General features: G+C 41.6%; 1 protein-coding gene and 1 long non-coding RNA gene across 4 annotated transcripts in view; one reads left to right on the top strand and one right to left on the bottom strand.

The window, feature by feature from the left end:
- Window positions 1-19160, top strand: part of LOC121034827 (uncharacterized) — a 96120-nt gene that overhangs the window by 20694 nt on the left and 56266 nt on the right. The gene's annotated exons all lie outside the window — the stretch shown is intronic.
- MUSK (muscle associated receptor tyrosine kinase) overlaps window positions 1-19160 on the bottom strand; it is a 93355-nt gene that overhangs the window by 26008 nt on the left and 48187 nt on the right. For all 3 annotated transcript variants that reach the window (XM_040481948.1, XM_040481946.1, XM_040481947.1), the window contains 2 exons: window positions 17304-17428; window positions 7370-7529 (listed from right to left, as the gene is read on the bottom strand). In XM_040481948.1, coding sequence (XP_040337882.1) covers window positions 7370-7529; window positions 17304-17428 — 285 coding nt within the window. The remainder of the gene's footprint in view (window positions 1-7369; window positions 7530-17303; window positions 17429-19160) is intronic.

Genomic DNA, 19160 nt, shown 5'->3' with positions numbered 1-19160 from the left:
CCTGGCTGAAGTCGGACGCTCAACCGACTGCGCCACCCAGGCGCCCCTATTTTTAGTTTCTTGAGAACCTTCCATTCTGTTTTCCATAGTGGCTGAACCAATTTACGTTCCCACCAACAGTGCACAAGGGTTTTCTTTTCTCCACATCCTTGCCAACACTTATTAACTCTCATCTTTTTTTGGATAGTGATTCTAATAGGTATGAGGTAATACCTCATTGTGATTTTGATTTGCATTTCCCTGATGGTTAGTGATGTTGAGCACCTCTTCATGTACCTGTTTGCCATCTATATGTCTTCTTTAGGAAAATGTTCAGACCCATTGCCCATTTTTTTTAAATGGAATTGTTTGTCTTTTGTTCTTGAGTTGTATGAGCTCTTTATATATTTTGGATATTAACCCCTTCTCAGATACATGATTTGAGAATATTTTCTCCCATTTCATAGGAAGCCTTTTCATTTTGTTGATGGCTTCCTTTGTTGTGCAGAAGCCTTTTAGTTTGATGTAATCCCATTGGTTTATTTTTGATCATTTTTTTTGCTTGTGCTTTTGGTGACATATATCCAAAAAGACATCACCAAGACTGATGTCAAAGAGCTTACTGCTTATGTTTTTTTTCAGGTCTTATGTTTAGGACTTTAATCAATTTTGAGTTGCTTTTTGTATGTTGTATAAGGTAGGGGTCCAGTTTCATTCTTTTGTATGGTTATCCAGTTTTCCCAGTACCATTTATTGAAAAGACTGTTCTTCCCCCATTGTGTATTCTTGGCTTCTTTGTAGTAAATTAATTGACTGTGTACATGGGAGTTTATTTCTGGGCTCTTGAGTCCATTGGTCTGTGTCTGTTTTTATGCCAATTTCATACTATTTTGAATTTTATAGCTTTGTAATATAGTTTGAAATCAGGAAATGTGATGTCTCCAGCTTCGTTGTTCTTTCTCACGATTGCTTTGGCTGTTCATGATCTTTTGTGATCCCATACAAATTTTAGGATTGTTTGTTCTATTTCTGTGAAAAATGCCATGGGAATGTTAATAGGTGTTGCATTGAATCTGTAGCTTACTTTGAGTGATATGGACATTTTAACAATGTTAATTCTTCTGATTCATGAAATAGGATATCTTTTCATTTTTGTCTTAAATTTCTTTCATCAAAATCTTTTCTTTTGGTTTTCAGCGTTCAGATCTTTTACTTTCTCAGTGAAACTTATTGCTAAGTGTTTTATTATTTTTGATGTCATTGTAAATGGGAGGATTTTCTTTTCTTTCTCAGATGTTTTGTTGTTAGTGTATAAAAACACATCTGATTTCTATATGTTGATTTGTATGCTGCAACTTTACTGGACTTGTTGATTAGTTCTAATGGTTTTTTGGTGGAGTCTAGGATTTTCACTATGGAAGATCCTGTCATCTACAGACAGTTAATTTTACTTCTTCCTTTTCTTTTTTTAAATTTTAAAAGTGTTTTATTTATTTTTGAGAGAGAGACAGAGACAGAGAGAGACAAAGACAGAGTACAAGTGGGGGAGGGCAGAGAGAGAGGGAGACAGAGAATCTGAAGCAGGCTCCAGGCTCTGAGTTGTCATCACAGAGCCCAATGTAGGGCTTAAACTTGTGAACTGTGAGATCATGACCTGAGCCAAAGTTGGACGCTTAACAGACTGAACCACCCAGGTGCCCCTCTTCTTCCTTTTCAATTTGGATGCCTTTTATTTTTTTTCATTGCCTAACTGCTCTAGCTAGGACTTCTAGTACTATGTTGAATAGAAGTGGTGATAGTGGGTACCCTTGTCTTGTTCCTGATTTTAGAGGAAAAGCTTTCAACCTCTCACCATTGAGTATGATGGCTGTGGGTTTGCCATAGATGGCCTTTATTGTGTTGAGGTATGTTTCTTCTATATCTAGTTTGTTGAGCATTTTTATCATGAAAGGATCTTGCACTTTTTCAAATGCATTTCTGCATCTATTCAGATGATCATAGGGTTTTTATCTTTCCATAAATGTGGCGTATCACATTTATTTAATTGCATATGTTGGACCATCTCTGCATCCTAGGGATCAATCCCACTTGGTCATGATGAGTGCCTTTTTTTTTTTTTTTTTTGTATTTTATTTTGGAGAGACAGAGAGAGAGAGCAAGCAGGGGAGAGGGGCAGAGGGAGAGAGAGAATATTAAGCAGGCTCCATGCTCGGCACAGAGACTGATGTGGAGCTCGATCCCACAATCCTAGGATCATGACCTGAGCCGACATCAAGATTCGGATGCCCAACCGATGGAGCACTCTGATAAGTGCTCTTTTTAATATGTTACTGAATTTGACTTGCTAATATTTTGCTAAGAATTTTTGCATCCGTATTCATCAGGGAGAGTGCTCTGTAGTTTCCTTGTTGTATCCTTTAATCTGACTTTGATGTCAAGGTAATGCTGGCCTTGTAAAATGAGTCTTGTAGCATTTCTCCCTCTTCAGTTTTTGGAAGAGTGTGAGAAGCATCGGTGATGATTCTTCTTTAAATGTTTGGTAGAAATAGTACCTGTGCCTATTTTGGTGGCACCTGGCTCAGAATGATGCTCATTACAGGGATCATGGGCTGTCTTGTTGGTCTCTGTCATAGGGCCGAGGGTTCTAATGACAAAGAGAAGGCACCTGGCCAAATACCCAGCATCCTGGTGATTTTAAATTGTAACTTGAGCCTTTCAAGGTTGTGGCTGGAAGGAAATGCAACTTCCTGGTTCGTAGGGAGAGGCTCCAAAAGTTCTCCTGACTTCGTTTGATGACTAACAGCAAATGTAAATGAGTCAGAAAGAAGTCTATCACATTTCTCGAACAACACATAAGGATTTGGACATACACATGGAGGAGTTTTGGGAAAATGAAGGCTGATCTTTATTTTTTTGTTTCCCTTCACGCGCTAGAAATATCATTAGGCATAATCCTGAGCACCAGATCAGATTTTTCCATTCCCAGTTTTCCTGCTGGGATGAGTAAATAAACAGATGGAGTAAAAGCTTCAAAGTGAAACACAGAGAATGTGACAAAGGAGGCCGTTGACTACAGAACACTAGGGGAGGATGGGGATGGCTGACATGAGAGCAAGGAGAGTTTGGGTAAGGAAGCATTGCCAGAGAGTCAAAAGGAGTCACCATGTCTGACTCAAAGCTCTGCACCTCTGAGGCCAAAGGAGGGGGGCTGAAAGCAGGAATGCAGAAAGCAGATGCCGTATCCAAGCGCCAGGAGGTCTGGGGAGCATAAGACCATGCTTCTTTAAAATGATTCTGAATTAAGTGGCTCCGTGGATCTGTTTTTCACCAACGTGGCCTCACTTTCCTGCAATATTGCCTCAGGGAGCACCCCAGGATTGAGAGGTAGTTTTCAGTGATGGCACTGGGATCATCATGAGGCATCTAGCAGACTTAAGTAAAAAGAATGGGCCGAGGAGAGGAAGAGAAAATGGCAGATGTCTCCTGGGGTTCAGAGTCCTATTCCCTTGCACTCATGAGACACTCTCATTAGATCTGCCTGGGGAAATTTTAGGAAAGGTAGGGGAGCTTCAAGCCTCATAGTCAGTGGGACCCAACAGGAAAAACAGATCAGGGGATGAACAGAAAGATCGTGTCTTTTTTTTTTTTTTTTATGAATTAGCTCCTTAAGGGAGTCCCTCTTCACTCATTTTAGTCACATTTTTCTCCCCATGTGCAGAAGGGTTCACATCGGTTACAGCACCTAACACTTGCTAAGTATGCATTGCCAGGCCCATTGGCTACAGTCAGGTCCTTGCTGGTTACAGTCTAGATTACTGTTACCCCTACTTAGGTCACTGCTTCTCATCTGCTTTCAATTCTGCTTCTCTAGGAGATTTCTAGTCCTCTCTGCTGCTGTGTGCCAATCCATGCATTTCCACAATCTTTTTCCTCATGCAGATACTTCTGCTATTTCCCCCCAGGCTACCATTGCTGATTGCCTCCATCCTCACTCAGTACTGATGCCTAAGACCACTTCTCCCTCCATCCTGAGACCCTGCCTTTCTCTGCTGCTTGCCATAACTTAAGGCTTTTTTTACACCAGCAGATATCATTAATTTTTTTGTATTACAGTCTCCTCTGTTGGTATATTCCACTAATTAATGGAGTTGGATCAGGCTCTCCTTAGAGCTAGGTCAGGGATGCAGGGGTGATGTTGCTGTATACAAGATGGTAGCAGTCATGCTCTGTAGTCATTTCAGCATTTGAAGATCATGTCCATGCAATGAATCTGCCTTGGTGTGATGTAGATATACCCATTATACTAGGTTCTCCTTCTTTATTGCCCTAGCATTGCCTTCACCCTCATCTTTGTATTTATGATGATAGGCTCTGAAGGTTGCTACACTAAACAGGAGTCCCTCCAGCTTGGTATATGGTGGAAAGGAGGAAGGTAGAGGAATTAAGAGTTCACATATACATTTTATAGATTCCTTTCTCTGACCGAAATCCTAGAAGGGCGGTATAAATTAAGGAAAAAGCCAAAGCAGAGGGAGTTTTCCTGATTTATTTGGAACTAGAAGCAGGGAACGTTTTAGGGACCCCTTGTTCTGACATGGGATGGCCACGTTTGTGTAAAAATGGTAGCATGACATGGGTGGGTAGACAGCAGAGCTGGGTCAATCAGTCTGACTCTCTTGGATTTTATATAACATGAATGTGATCCAGAAGTTACTTCCGGCTCCAGATAAGGAAGGAGCTGACTTGGAATTCATCAGGCCCGCCTTCGTAGGGAGAGACAGGGTGACCTCGTTGCCGAGGTTGCAAAGTAGACTCTAGAGAGGGGCTTGATGAAGGATGTGACTGAGATGTAGAGGACTGTGCTGTTACAGGAGGAGCCTCAAAGCCTCAAAGGTGCCGAGCCAGCCAGGGGGATCCTCTGGGTCCTAACAAAGCCAAGAGATGAGATCACGAGTTCTCCAGCTGTAGATTTCACCAGAGAATGGGGTAGGGGTTTGTTCCAGAGGACGCCACAGCATGTATCCAAGTCCCTTTTCCCCTACCGTCTAGGGAGAAGCAGGAAGAAGGGAAGGAAGAGCCCTGGCAAGGAGTGAATATGTGAAAGACTGAATAATTATCTCAAGATTAGCAACATTAATTTTTCTCTTCTACCCTGTGGAGGTATAGGTTAAACTGGATTAAATCCGTTTATTTTATTTGATTTGAGTATTCATATGTAAATCTCTCTCTCTCTCTCTCTCTCTCTCTCTGTCTCTGTCTCTCTCTCTCTCTCTCTCATTCTCTCTCCAGGGTGGATAGATACTATAAATAGGTATTTATTTATTTATTTAACATTGGTTTTAGATCAAATATCAAATAAAACATAAGATAGACTAGAATAATCCCAGGTTATTCAAATGCATCAAAAATTTTAATTCTTATCTCCTGGACCTCCTCATGGTCTTGTTTTTAAATTTTTTTTAATCCATTATTATTTGTCTTAGACACCTTCCTCAAGCTGTCACATCTTGACGCATTCTACTCCACTGCTACATTCTAGCATTTAGCTCCTATGGTTTTATCCTGACAGGTCTCCTGTATCTGTCTTCCCTGCCCCAAGTCCTGCAGGTGTTGTTCAGACCTTCGTTATTCTTCTAGACTCCGGAATAGCCTCCTACCTGCACACGTGCCTCCTACTCTTTTCCACCCAACATCTGTTAACTTGACAACGGATATATCTGACCATATCGCTGGTCTCCTTCCTCTAAAATAATGAGATGACTTCCCACTGATTGAAGAACACGTTTAACCTACTCGGGCTGTTCACAACTTGGCCAGAGCCCACATTTCAAACCTTTCTTCCCAATTCTCCACCTCACTCCCAGTCTCCATCATGCTCCAAGCCTGCCAACCCACTTGCCGTTTCCTGAACACAGTTTAACCTTTCTGTCTCATGCTCCTGTCTCCTGCTTAAGTGGTTGCTCTTTCCCACACTTAAACTCTCTCTGTCTCTCTCATTCTGCTCTTATACTCTGTTTATGCTTCTGCAATAGAACATGGTCTGTGCCCTAATGTATATGGGTAACTGACTTCCTTTCTAGATTGAGAGTCCCTTGGAGGCAGGCACCCTGTTGTTAATTGTCCCATTTGTTACGTAAGTGTGCATCCTGTATTCTACCTAATGATGGCCTGGATCGAGTAGTTAATAAATGCATGCAAGAGTATTTTATAAACAAGGTACTATATATAACAATAATTGTTTCCTTTTTACTTGTTAAATTTACTTGTTAAATTGAGTTGAATGTACTTTTAGAATTCTCACCATTCTCTGGGAGAAATCATTTCCCATCAGTGAAAATTCTAAAATAACTGATATGCTATATCAAGGTACTACAAGCAGATATATCCCTGGAGAAGAAGGCAGAAGGAATCCTTGAATCTTCTTACTTCACAGGCATGCTTTAGAAGGCCAGCCTTGTCCAATTCTCCCTGTATAGTTCTCTGTGGTCTCTATTCCCCTCATGTTAAAATCCCAAACATTACTAGCAAGTTCCCCATCGTGGAAGATCAAAGAAGTGGCACAGCCATAAGAAATAGCAGGATCTGGGGAGCTGGCCCTGGGCACAGGTTCTGCCAGTGCCTGCCTTACATGTGAGGCCAAGCATCTCTGCTGACCCTTGGGCAGTAGACACATTCTGAGTGTAACATGCCTGGCATTTCCTGATACAGGGATTATTTCCATCTCTAGGAATTCCACAAATGTTCTCAGAAGCCTTTGGGGGCATTTATATCTTAAAAATAAACCTTTATAACTCAACACAAATATTCTAGAAATCCATATGTCAGCTCTTTTCCTTGAAAACACCTGTAAGTCTTGCTATCACTTTCATGAAACAGGAGAAGGAAAGGCCACAAAGTAGATCAAATACTCATAAGTAAAAATGGCCTCAAGAAATAGCCATGCAGAAATTGGCACAACCATGTTAAATATCTGCCAACTTACTCTTTGAGAGCCCTGGAAAGTGTGATTGGCTCTATGAAAGAAAAAAAAAGGGGGGGTGGGAAGAGAGAGAGAGAAGGAGGAAGGAAAGGAAAGAAGGAAAAGGTAAAACAGGAAAAGAAGGAAGGAGGGCGAGAGGAAAGACAAGAAAGGGAGGGGGAAAAAAGAGAGAAATGAACTCCTGGAAGCTGTTACCCATCACTAGGACAGGTATCTGAGGATTTCATTTTCGAGGTGATAAATCTCCCATTGTCAATGATCTAGATCAACCTCTGGAATGTCCCCAAGGAGGAGAAATAGCCCAAAGGGGACTGGAGTAAGAAATAAAACAGATTTCCCCCCAAATGTTGTGTGGAATAGTGCCAACTCTCCCTTCTCCCAGAGCAATGCAGTTACGAAAATCCATCTTACCTGCTATGCTAACGGTGGCCGCAGCCTTTGCAGTGCTAAATTTCTCTCCGTGCTTGTTAGTAGCTATGCATGTGAAGAGTCCTGGCTTAGTGATAAGCAGCTGCAGTCTTGAGTCAATCACTCGGTCTTTCACACTTTCCTGAATGGACCCAGAGGAAACCTGGTGGAGTAGAGGGAAAAAAGCAGATAGAATTAGGTCAAGGATTTCCTAATATGATGCACCAGGTTGACTTGAAAGAGAAAGTATTAAAGTGATGATCAAAAGGCACGGGTAGGTTGCAAAAATAGCCAAAACCTTTGTAGCTCTTCCCCCATAAAGTAGCGTCTCTCTCCATGCTTTGAATCTAAATTGGCCTTGTACCTATTTTAGAAAATCAAAAACAGACTTGTAAAATTCTTTCGCCCTGTGGCTTACTTTCTTGTTGCTCTTGGAGCCTGTGACCTCCTATGACCAACCCAGAGCTAGCCTGCTTGAGGAAGAGGCACACACGGTCCAGTTATCCCCACTGCCCTAGCTGGGAGCCAAGAACAACCACCACATATACAAGTGAGGCCATTCTAGATCAACTAGCTCCCAGTCTGCATGCCAGTCACAGGAACCAGATCAGCCACGATCACGAAATCCTGGCCCAAATCAGCAAAACCACCCAGTCAACCCACACACTTACGAGCATTATTAAAAGGTTAGCTCCTGTTCTGTCCTCCACAAATGCACAACAGATAGATGGATGGTTGTGAAGAAAAATGGTTATAAAGCCAAGTCTGTTTCTGAGGCATGACTTGCATCCTGTCATACTATTCAAATCATAAAATCAAATGTCCTTGAAGAGTCAGGGTATCAATATTAACCTAATTGGCAGGTTAGTTTATGTGCTTGTTTATTATCATCATTTCAGCTCTGTGGGAAAGACAGCTGCCTAGCACTTTCTATTAGGTTGCAGAGTTAGAATTTGTGCCCCAGTTTGATCCCAAAGCCTGTGCTTTTAATTGTTATGTTAGAGTGCCTTCCCTAGCACTAGAAGAGAACATATGGAGAGTTATTAGAAAACAAGAATGCCAACCTCAACAAATCACCCATAAACAAAACAAATGCATGGCTTAAATGTCACTGTGAAGGTGGTGGCATGTTTTAAAGTGGCGATTCTTCACTATTTTTTTGAGCACTGTACCATCTTTGCAATAATTATTCGTTAATTGTCACTGTCCGAGGGGAACATGCCAGTTGGAAGGAAATCTGAATGGAATGACAATCAGTCAGTGATTCACCTTGACCTTATGTCAGAGGAGTGGCCTTGAGAGATCTCTCTCTGTCCCTTAGTGGGAAATGAGGCTGGGAATAAGAAACTTGGAGCCAGTTATTTTGCTATTTTGCCTGTTTTCACGGGTAGACCAGCAAGGGAATGGCAAGCCCTGGGGTGAAACTAGCTTTATTCTTTCTGCTGCCAGGTGTCTGGCTAGCCTTGGAACCAAATACACTCTGTAGCAATTAAGCAGGGAAGTTTGCTCAATTGGCTTCTTTGACTTTTTATTCCTTCTATGCACTACTGTTTCCAACCTTTACGATAAAAATATCATGCGAGCATCAACTTAAGTCAGATCAAGTATTGTGGTAGTTTCCCCAGAAAAGCAGCCTGGACGCTGTGAGAAATTGACGAGACAGAGAGAAAAATATCTTTAAGAGACATACACTCGGTTGGGAATTCAGATGAAATTCATCATCATCATATTTATCAGCAGTGCAACCTCTTATGGATTTGAGTTTCCAAGTTAAACAGAAAAGACTGAGTAATTTGAAATGCAATGTTTGATTCTCCCTGAATTTTAGGAGCAAAGCAACACTGAGAAAAAAACCAAAGACCTCAAACCTCTATGCTCAGTCAACATGCTTTATGCTGTTGAGATGTTTCCTTTATAAAGACAATCCCTTTCCAGTTGATAGAAGTGAAGGCTATAGAACAATTGCCTTCTCCCTTTGCAAGCTTAATCCGTCCTTCAAGAACGAGGTGTGCACAATGCCTGGGAGATGACTTGGGAAGGAGTCTTTTCCCCAAGGTTGACGAAACTAGCGTTATTTTCATGTTCACACCTAAGAAAGTCATTCCTAAACTCCTCCTCAAGGTTAATGAAAACATTCTTGGTAGAAAAGAGGATGAGTTTTAAGCTGGCTGACCTCTCTTCTGCTGGACTTCATCCGGGTGTTGAAGTAATTCAGCAAGGAGACCAACAAGTTATGAGGCCCATTGCTCGATTATGGCAGGGCTCCTAAATGCTTTTCCTCCTGTTTTCAGAGGCCTTGCTTGATTCGGGTTGTGACTCAGGCACAGCAGGCCTTGTTAGTCAGAGTGCGAATTTGTTTTTCTTCCCTCATGGGTCATCCTGACCAACAGTTTTGTATTTTTTGATGACCTAAAAATAAAAACCACCCCTTGCCCTCCATTTTGGTCTTTTTGCTCCTCAGGTTCAGATTATTACGAGTTTTGACCAAGGTATGTCTCGGCAAAACCAAGTACTTAATTGAGGTGACTATATCTGGGATTTACAGTAAATATGTTATTTTCTGCAAGTCTGTCAGGCATACTGCCCTGAAGTTGCTGGATAAACAGCTCTGCTGTGTATGTGCGGTTCTCTTTCTGCGACAGTGACCTCAAAAAGAGGCAGGCAGACAGGAAACCCTGTCATAAATAGGCACCTTGGTTCACACCTGAGGTGATGTGTGTAAAAGCTTTTTGAAAGTGGCAAAGTAGTATTGACCTGTGGAATATTTTTATGTATCATTAACACATTAATAATGCTGTTTTGAGAGGATCTATTCACAGGTACGAATAGTCTCATCACTTCGTCATGAATTGGCCTTAGCATAGGAAGGCCTCTGGCTTCAATGGCTCTGTCTTACAAACAGTTCCAGCTTGCTGAGAATGCCTCATGGAGCCGTCGGGTATGGCCCAGTAGGGTCCATGTGTAGGGAGTTGGAATAATGTCTGTATGTGCATCATAGAAAGAGGGCTAGGGGCACCTGGGTGGCTCATTCGGTTGAGTGTCCAACTCTTGGTTTCGGCTCAGGTCATGATCTCAGGGCTTCATGAGTTCGAGCCCTGCATCAGGCTCCGTGCTGACAGTGCAGAGGCCTGCTTGGGATTCTCTCTCTCCCCCTTTCGCTCCCCCTCCCCTGCGCTCTCTCTCTCTCTCAAAATAGATAAATCAACATTTGAAAAAAAAAGAAAAGGGGGTAACGGAATGAGAAAATCTTCCACATTGTTTCTGACCAACATCGCCGTAGTCACCTCTTTCAATCTGGCTACTGCCATGTTTCATGGAATATATTCCAGCTGATACATGTAATTATCTTAATTAACACAGCTAGTAAGATGAGAAGACTCCAAAGCTCAGGTACTTCAAACCAAAAATACTACCTCTTAAAAATACATGTAAAGGTGAGCTGACCTTTAAGAAAATTCAGAAGCACAGTCTTCCACATAGATAGTTTGGCTACTTATTTTTTTATAAAATTCTTCTAAAAAAATTAAAATGATCCAGCTTTTAAAAATCCTTTAGGAACTGTGTTTAATGGAGAAACAAGAGAGACATGTAATTTTTCTACATTTTTTATTTGAATGCGAAAATAATGGAGATATTACCAGTCTAACTTGAAGTCAAGTCTGGTTATCGGAATAGAAGTTTGTTTTCTTTAAGAGAAGTGAGCTCTGCTCTATCCATGTGAAACTACTACTTCCAATGTTGTAAAACAAAAGGAATATTACTCCTCGTTCTGAGGTTCATCTGAGACTACAGATTTCCATGAAAAATGAATGACATTTGTGTACAAAGAGAGGAAAAAATAATTCTTGATCACTTCAGGGCATGTGGCTTGCCTTTCTCTTGTTCTTTGGTTTAACCATTCAGGCTTTTAGGTTATTGATGTGTTCACAGAGGCGGGGGGAAAGGAGTCGTCACATCCGTTCGAGTACTCACTGTTCTCAGGAGTGTGTTAGTGAAGTTAGTTCATGAATTTGGAGTTAGTGAAGAACCACAGTTTAAACTCTGTTTTATTCTGTGCCAATTAGCTCCCAGCTCTGTATTCATCTTTGTTCAGTCCACCCCAGATAATACCAGGGCTGTGGGCTCTTCCTGTTCCCAGTAGAATTTTCTGGTTGCCCCTTGTGCATTAAATGCCTGAGATTGCCTCCATTTCCTGTGATTTGTGTCAGCATGAGCAAGATCATCTCGGTTTCTGTTTGGACGTGGGTCGTATCACCACGAACGAAACTTGGCTATAAGAGCAACCCTGTCTCTGACCATGAGAACCACGGATGTACTTCTGCTTTCTTCCAGAAGAAAGCCACTATTAGTTTGTTTTATTCCTGTATAAGAATCAGAGGCAATGGGTCTAGTTTGCTTCCTGCCTTTTGTGAATCACATCTTGAATCTTGTGAATCACATCTTTCTGTGAATCACATCTTGAATGATTAAGTTGGGGTCTCAGTAGGACCCAAACTAACTCAAACCATCATACTCTTTTTTTATTACTCATGAACTCCAAGAGAGACTAATCATGTATCTTCCAGTTGTAGACTATTATGAGCCTTTGAAAACCCTGAAGGTTTTGTAAAGCATGTGTCTTTCCATTTTCTTTATTCCTGTTTTCATAGAGGAAGACAAATCATTAAAGTCCCATCATCCGTTCCCCAGCTTTCTTAGGACATATTTTTACACTACCTTGAGAGGCTTAAGACAACTACAGTGACTTCCACAGAAGAGCCACAAAACACTGCCAAATAAGACTTGAAATTTATTTTACTTACTTAGAGAGTGCCAGCACAAGTTGGGGAGAGGGGGAGAGGGAGAGAGAGAATCTTGAGCAAGCTCCATGCTTATTGTAGAGCCCAATGCAGGGCTCGATCCCACAACCCTGGGATCATGACCTGCTGAAATCAAGAGTTGGATGCTCAACTGATGGAACCACCCAGGCGCCCCAAGATTTGAATTATAGATGACACTTTAATTAGAGAGCTAAAGAAGAACAGGAACCTCAAGTTTTTGATTGTAACTTAACAAAAATGGAGAACTTTAACCCTGATGTCCTATTAGGGATCATTTTCTCCAGCCACCTGACACCTCTATCATTAAAAATATGGGAAAATCTGTGTCTGAGAGGTGAGTAGACTTCCCTACAATTACATTAGCTAGAGAGAGCCATTTCCAATTTAGTCTGCCAACCCCTCACCTATTCTTATTTCTTATACCTCATGTAGAAAGTCTGTAGAGTGACATTAATTCATTTACTGTATTTCGAAGAGACAAGTTAAATTGGTTTTAAACACAAATGATGAGAAAAGTGGTTTTTGACAAGCATCAGAAAAGAAAAACCAACCCTTCAGCAAAAACAGTAGTGAAAGCAAAGTAATAAATGAGTTGTAGGCCGTAAAGAGTCTGCTTTTGCAGGATGACATTATTAGTTCAGGTAGGTTTAGAATCTGGCATCTTTTTCCTAGTGAACCACATCCACCGGAATTTCACACATGGACATGCTTTGCTTCCCACACACCTCTCTCTCTTCCCTTCTTCCTTCCCCATGTCTAGTGTCCTACTTCTCTTTCCCATCCTCGCCTTCTTTTCCTCTGTTTCTTTTTTTCTCCTCATGAGAACACTCCTTTGACTTTGAAATGTTGCTGTTAATATTTTGCGATACGACAACATATGCACACTGCAACCAAGATACGAAACAGTTGGAGAGAGACTATCCTGGGGGACGTGAGAAAGGAAAATGGTTGAGGCCCCTCTAGATGACTCCTCAAGGTTTGAGTTGCTTAGCTGTAGTGAGAGCCATCCTCACCCCACCCAAGGAACTGGTTTGAAAAAGTACCCCATCTTTAAAAAAAAATTTTTTTTAATGTTTATTTATTATTGAGAGACAGAGCATGAGCAGAGAAGGGGCCGAGAGATGGGGAGACACAGAATCTGAAGCAGGCTCCAGGCTTTGAGCCATCAGCACAGAGCTTGATGTGGGGCTCCAGCTCAAGAACTGTGAGACCATGACCTGAGCCGAAGTTGGATGCTTAACCGACCAAGCCACCCAGACGCCCCAAGAACCCCATCTTCTTAAGGCATGAAAGAGGGTCTTCAATAGGACCACCTGAAGGATTGACGTATGTCCCCTGCTGTGTAATAAAGGGTTAACTTATTGGACTCAAGGTGTTCAAACCCTATACTCAAACCCAGAAAGGACTGGCCTTTGACTTGCTTCTAAGAGATAACCTCTCATCCTTTGGAAAATTCTGCCTCGTAAGAGTGTCTTTGTATATCTGAGACCATGAGCCATGCCAGATGGTTTATGTTTGAGTGCAAATTATGGTAAATAGCTCTTTTTGTTCAGCAGGGACTCTAGGCTATGTTGTATCAGTTTGACCTTTGGAAGGGCTAGAGACTAGCTAAGGTCAGTCATGTGAGCCCTCCATGCTTATGTAACTGACCTTCAGGAAAATCCCTAGACACCAAGGCTGGATGAACTTCTTTGGTACAAGACGCCATGTAGGTTGACATCATTGCTGGGAGATTTAGGTGCTCTCTATGGGATTCCACAGGGAGAGAACAACTGATTACCTACTACTGAGTTTAGTCTGTATCCTTTCACTGTAATAAACTATAACCATAAGGATAATGGTTTTTCTGAGTTATGTGGGTCCTTCTAGTGAATCATCAAACTTGAGGGTGGTCTTGGGGACCCTGACACACCTGCAATTTGTTGACACAGCCAAGATGTATCTGATAACCACCTGTAAAATCAAAAGGGCAGAGCCGGGCTGCCTAACAACTCCAATGGAAGGAGAAAAGAGGGGGTAGCTCTGTTCAGTGGTCTGGATGCAAGAGTTTGTGGATACAGAGGTTTTATAGAAGATCTGGTTTGGAGTCATTTTCAGTCTTCCCCAAAGATCTTTTGGGGGCATTGATGGGACCCTGACAGAAAGGCTTCCCATCAACAAACAGATTAGGGGCTAAGAAGGAGATGGCTGCCCTGAGGAAAATGGGTCATGGGGTCATCTTGAATATCCCTTGATTTCTGAAGAATCATGAACGTGTCCACGATGGAAAGAATTGTTTTAAATACTTGTTGGGCACAGTGGTGTAAAGCCAACTTAAAAGAGTGTCATTTAAATTAGAACTTTTCCTCTTCAATTACTGCTCCTCCCTCCTTCCAACCCCAAAGCTGTAGGAGTCTTAAGTAGCAGTTAGGAAGTGGAGGAAGAGCGAATGAATGAGTGTGAGAGAAGAAGCTAACCACAGGACTGTTGTGGAAGGCAGGTAGCATGCATGTGGTAGTCTTAAGAAAGGGAGGAAGGTGGGGCACCTGGTTGGTTCAGTCAGTAGAGGGTGTGACTCTTGATCTTGGAGTTGTGAGTTCAGGCCCCACATTGGGTGGAGAGATTACTTAAAAAGGAAATCTTAAAAAAAGGGATGGGGTGGGTGGAGGGAAAGGTCCCATCTGTGAATTGCATTTGGAAGCTTTGGTTATTACTCAGGTTTAGGCACTTAAAATTACTAAATTGGGATGGTATTAGTGATTTAAAATCACCTAAGAGCAACCAGAAAAGCCACAGAGCCTGTGTGAGGTAGCCAGTAGCGAGAAAAGAACTTGCCCTACTGAAGACACTTGATGGGCAGAGAAAATACTAAATAAGGTTGTATTACATGGAAGTCATGCTTGGCCAACAGTTACAATGGTAATCTCAGCCCACATGTTTATTAATTAACTCTCTGTTTTCCACCTGAATCCCAAAAGGTAAATAAAATCTAAAATTAGGAAAAATAACTCCATAGAAAGGTAGAAGGGTGTCATAATCAAAGGGCCAGAAATTTTCAGCAATTTCTGTAAGATACAAAGAGATGTGATTGGGTTGATAGAAAAATTAATATCAGCTAAGTTGCTGAAATCTAAACGTTCACTGAGAGGAGAATGGATAAATTTTCCCTGTAGAGTCATGGAAAAATCCAGAGTTCAGATAGCAGGGCTGTAAGTAGGAGCCAACTTTGAGAGAGTCAGTAAAGTAGCAGAAGAGCGTTGTGAGCTATTATGTGTGCATATAGCACTAGGCTGAGACATTTGTCCATCTAAGACTTTCTATAGTAGGCTGAAAAAAATTAAAATTGTGGAGAAATACTTTTAGCCAATGTAGCAAACTGAGAAGCTTCTATTTTCCCTGACAGTTTTCCAACCCAGAAAAATTTGTTTCCTTTGGATGGCCTTGAAGAGTGAGGAGACAGAAATCAAAAGTCAGGTTCCATAAGGGTAAGAAGTCTAATAAGAGATACAATAAACTAACATCTCAAAGAACCGGGTATCAGGGACATACCGATGTGAACTACAAGCGACATAGCCTACATGGAATTGAAGACTGTGTTACAATGATCTGGGATGACCAAGGAGCTTCAAACTTTGAACTTAGTTTAAGATGGTCCAAGATAAGTAGTTGCCCCTGGTCTTTAGCAAAAATAAACAAAAATTCTTTCTAGACAAAAGTACCTTTATCTAGACCTCGTATTAATCCCTGACCTTTCTTCCCCCAAAACAATGAGCAACAGGTAGTCAAAGATAAGTAGGCACACGAGGAAACAAAACACAAGGAACAAGAGTCAGCAGGAAAGCAGATAAGAGAAAGAGACCTAAAATGGCATCCCATCTCACTTGATTAAAAGCCAAAATTGTTTCAATACTCTACATAAAGCGTATATGATCCACGATTCCTAGACATACCCCTTACCTCTTTCTTCGTTTCTCATTCACCTCTCGTCATATAACTTGTTATTCCTTTGATGTATGGCGTGCACCTTTATCTCAGAAACTTGCCCCAGTTTTCTTCCCATAGTTATCTACTACAGATAACTATAGTTATCTTACAGTTATCTCGTCCTTACCTCCTTCAGATCTTAGCTCAAAAGTCTTCATCTTTTTTGAAAAATTTATTCATTTTGAGAGAAAGAGAGAGAGGGAGAGAGAGAACATGCTTGTATGCGTGTGAATGGGGCAGGGAAAGAGGGAATCCCAAGCAGGCACCATGCTGTCAACACAGAGCCTGATGTCAGCCTTGGTCTTATGAACCGTGAGATCATAATCTGAGCTCAAATCAAGAGTTGGATGCTTAAACTGACTGAGCCACTCAGGTGCCCCTGAATTCTCTACATCTTAATGGGGCTTCCTTGACCACTCTGTTGAAAATGGAATCTTTCTCCTAAGGTTGCACTTCTGTCTCATTTTCCTGCTTTATTTTCCTCCATAGTAGTTGACACTATCTGCATAGAATATTAGTTTTATTTTTTGTTTGTTTTTCCCCATCATAGTGTCAGTTCTTTGAGGGCAGGGAACTTAACCTGTTTTGTTTGCTCCTATATCTGTAATGCCCAGAATAGTGCCTGACACCTGGGAGATGCTCAGTAGGTATTTGTGGAACGAATAAATTTATGTGTATATATGTAAAGTGCTTAGAACAGCTCCTGGAACATAGTGATCACTTAATATATGTCAGTTATTATCAGTATGAAAAAATGAATTAAAGATGGTTAAACTGACAGTCATGGGTTCTAATTCTGGATTACTTTTCATCAAAGTACCCTCCAGGAGTGACCTAATTCTTGAGCTGGTGAATTTTGTGAAAATTGTTTTACCTGTGTGGGAAGGAATTGCTACCATTTCCCTTTTACACAAAGGCATAAAGGAAAATTTGATTTTCTACTCTTCCCCATGATACAAGGAAAGAAGCAAACCCATGGGGTTCAATTTCTAAGGCAGTGACTGCTAGGATGAAAATACTGGAAGGCTTTGAAAAATAGAGGTGCAGGTGGGACCAATGACAGAGATCAGGGTAACTTTACAAATATGTGGCCCATCCTGAGATTCCTCTCGAGTGATCTTCCCCAGACAAGTCCCCATAGCGATGGCACTCACGGCATTTCCATTTTCAATCCAGGTGATGGTGGGGACAGGGATGCCTGTTGCTGTGCAGCGCAGGGTCACAAAGGAGCCAAATGTGACGTTGTGGGATTCAGGAGCCCGCAGGATTCTGGCAAAAACTGTTAGGAAAACAGAAGTGGTGAGTGACTCTCCTATAGGGAATGCTCAAGCTGGAGTGGTCTTTTAAAAATGCAAATCAAGTCACGTTCTCCCGTGTAGAACCCTTCCGTGTTCCCTCCGTATTACGGATACGCCCTGGCTTCTAAGCCATTTATGCTTTAACCCTACATTTCTCACCACCCATGGATGCTCCGGGCTTATTTCCACCTTAGGAGCTTGTCCATTCTGTCCCTCGGCCGACAGCACTCATCCCCCAGATCTCCATGCAGCAGTTCCCTTGTATCATCCAGTCTCTGTTTGAGCAGCATTTCCTCAGAAGGGCCTTCCTCGACCACGCAACATAGAGTGTAACCTTCCCCCATTCACTTTCTCATCATCCTGGTTTACTGTCTTTCCAGACCTTACCGCTATCTGAAGTTATATTTCATTTGTCTAATGCCTACCTCCTCCCCATCCCCCCCATCCCCCACTAGATTGTGAGTTTTCAGCAACCAGAAACCTAGCCTGTTTGTTCACTACCCAGAAGAGTGCCTGACCAAAGTAATAGTATTTAATTAAGTAATGAAATGATTAGTGCTTTATATCTTCAACTGTGTCATGGTGGGAGGACAGACAAAAGCTGTCAAACTTTTTAGAGAATGCGATGGGCACATCGGGCCCCAAAGAAACATTTTAGGCCAAGTGTGAGCAGGGGAATAGGTAATTAATATTCCATTCTGAGACAGAATCCCTCCTGATTAGATAAGAGAAAGTTCAGAGAAGATATGATTTGACAACTGGATGTTTTTGGCGGATTCTAATTTTATTATTTATTTATTTTAATTGTACATGCTTATTTATTTTGGGGGCAGGGAGGGGCAGAGAGAAAGGGAGAGAAAGAGAACCCCAAGCAGGCTCTGCCTGGGCAGTGCAGAGCCCAACGTGGGGCTCAAATTCACGAACCATGAGACCATGACCTGAGCTGAAATCAAGAGGCAGGTGCTTAACCAACTGAGCCCCTCAGGCCACCCTTGCAGATTCTAATTTTAGATTTGCAGGTTCAGATTAATTCAACTTCCTATTTTTTGAAATTGAGGACTCTAAGAGATGGAATCTAGAAGAGCGTGTTAGAAATACAATGTTGGGCCCAAAAGCCAGAAGAAAGGAAAAGCAAGGAAGCCTCCATCTTCAAGGCATGAGGTGGTTAAAAAAATGCTCCAAATGTTTAAAATACAGCTGAATCTACCCCCAACATCCCCACCCCCCCCACCCCAAACAAAACTGAGCCGCTTTTAGTAAGTCCTGTGGTCTGATTACCAACCTATAAAAAGCCGAGGTTAAGGAACATGTGAAACAACACTATGGGGATGCAATTCGTCCAAATCCAGAATATAGACAGTTCCGCAGAACAAATTATTTAGTTTTCTCAATAAATAAAATGTATCAGGAAGTAAAAAAGAAAGAGGGAACAATCATAGACTTAAAAAGACTCAAGAGGCATAACCCCAGATGCAATGTGTGGATCTTATTTGGACTCTTAATTCAACAGGTCAGACGTAGAAAGATATTTTGATACATTTGGATAAAAATTACACAGTCCTGGTAGTAAATGGTACTGAGAAATGAGTGCTAATTGGGGATGAGTGGAGTAATGAACATAGCATTATATCTTTAAAGAAAAAAATCCTTACACTAATGTACGTATTGGTTGATTGAATTAATGTCTGGGATTTGCTTTAAAAGAAACCAGCA

The sequence above is a fragment of the Herpailurus yagouaroundi genome, unplaced genomic scaffold (genome assembly GCF_014898765.1).
Source record: "Herpailurus yagouaroundi ecotype Mexico unplaced genomic scaffold, PumYag 160, whole genome shotgun sequence".
Classification (NCBI taxonomy): domain Eukaryota; kingdom Metazoa; phylum Chordata; class Mammalia; order Carnivora; family Felidae; genus Herpailurus; species Herpailurus yagouaroundi.
The sequence above is the reverse complement of the archived record's forward strand: the minus strand, read 5'-3'. Positions and strand labels throughout refer to the sequence as shown.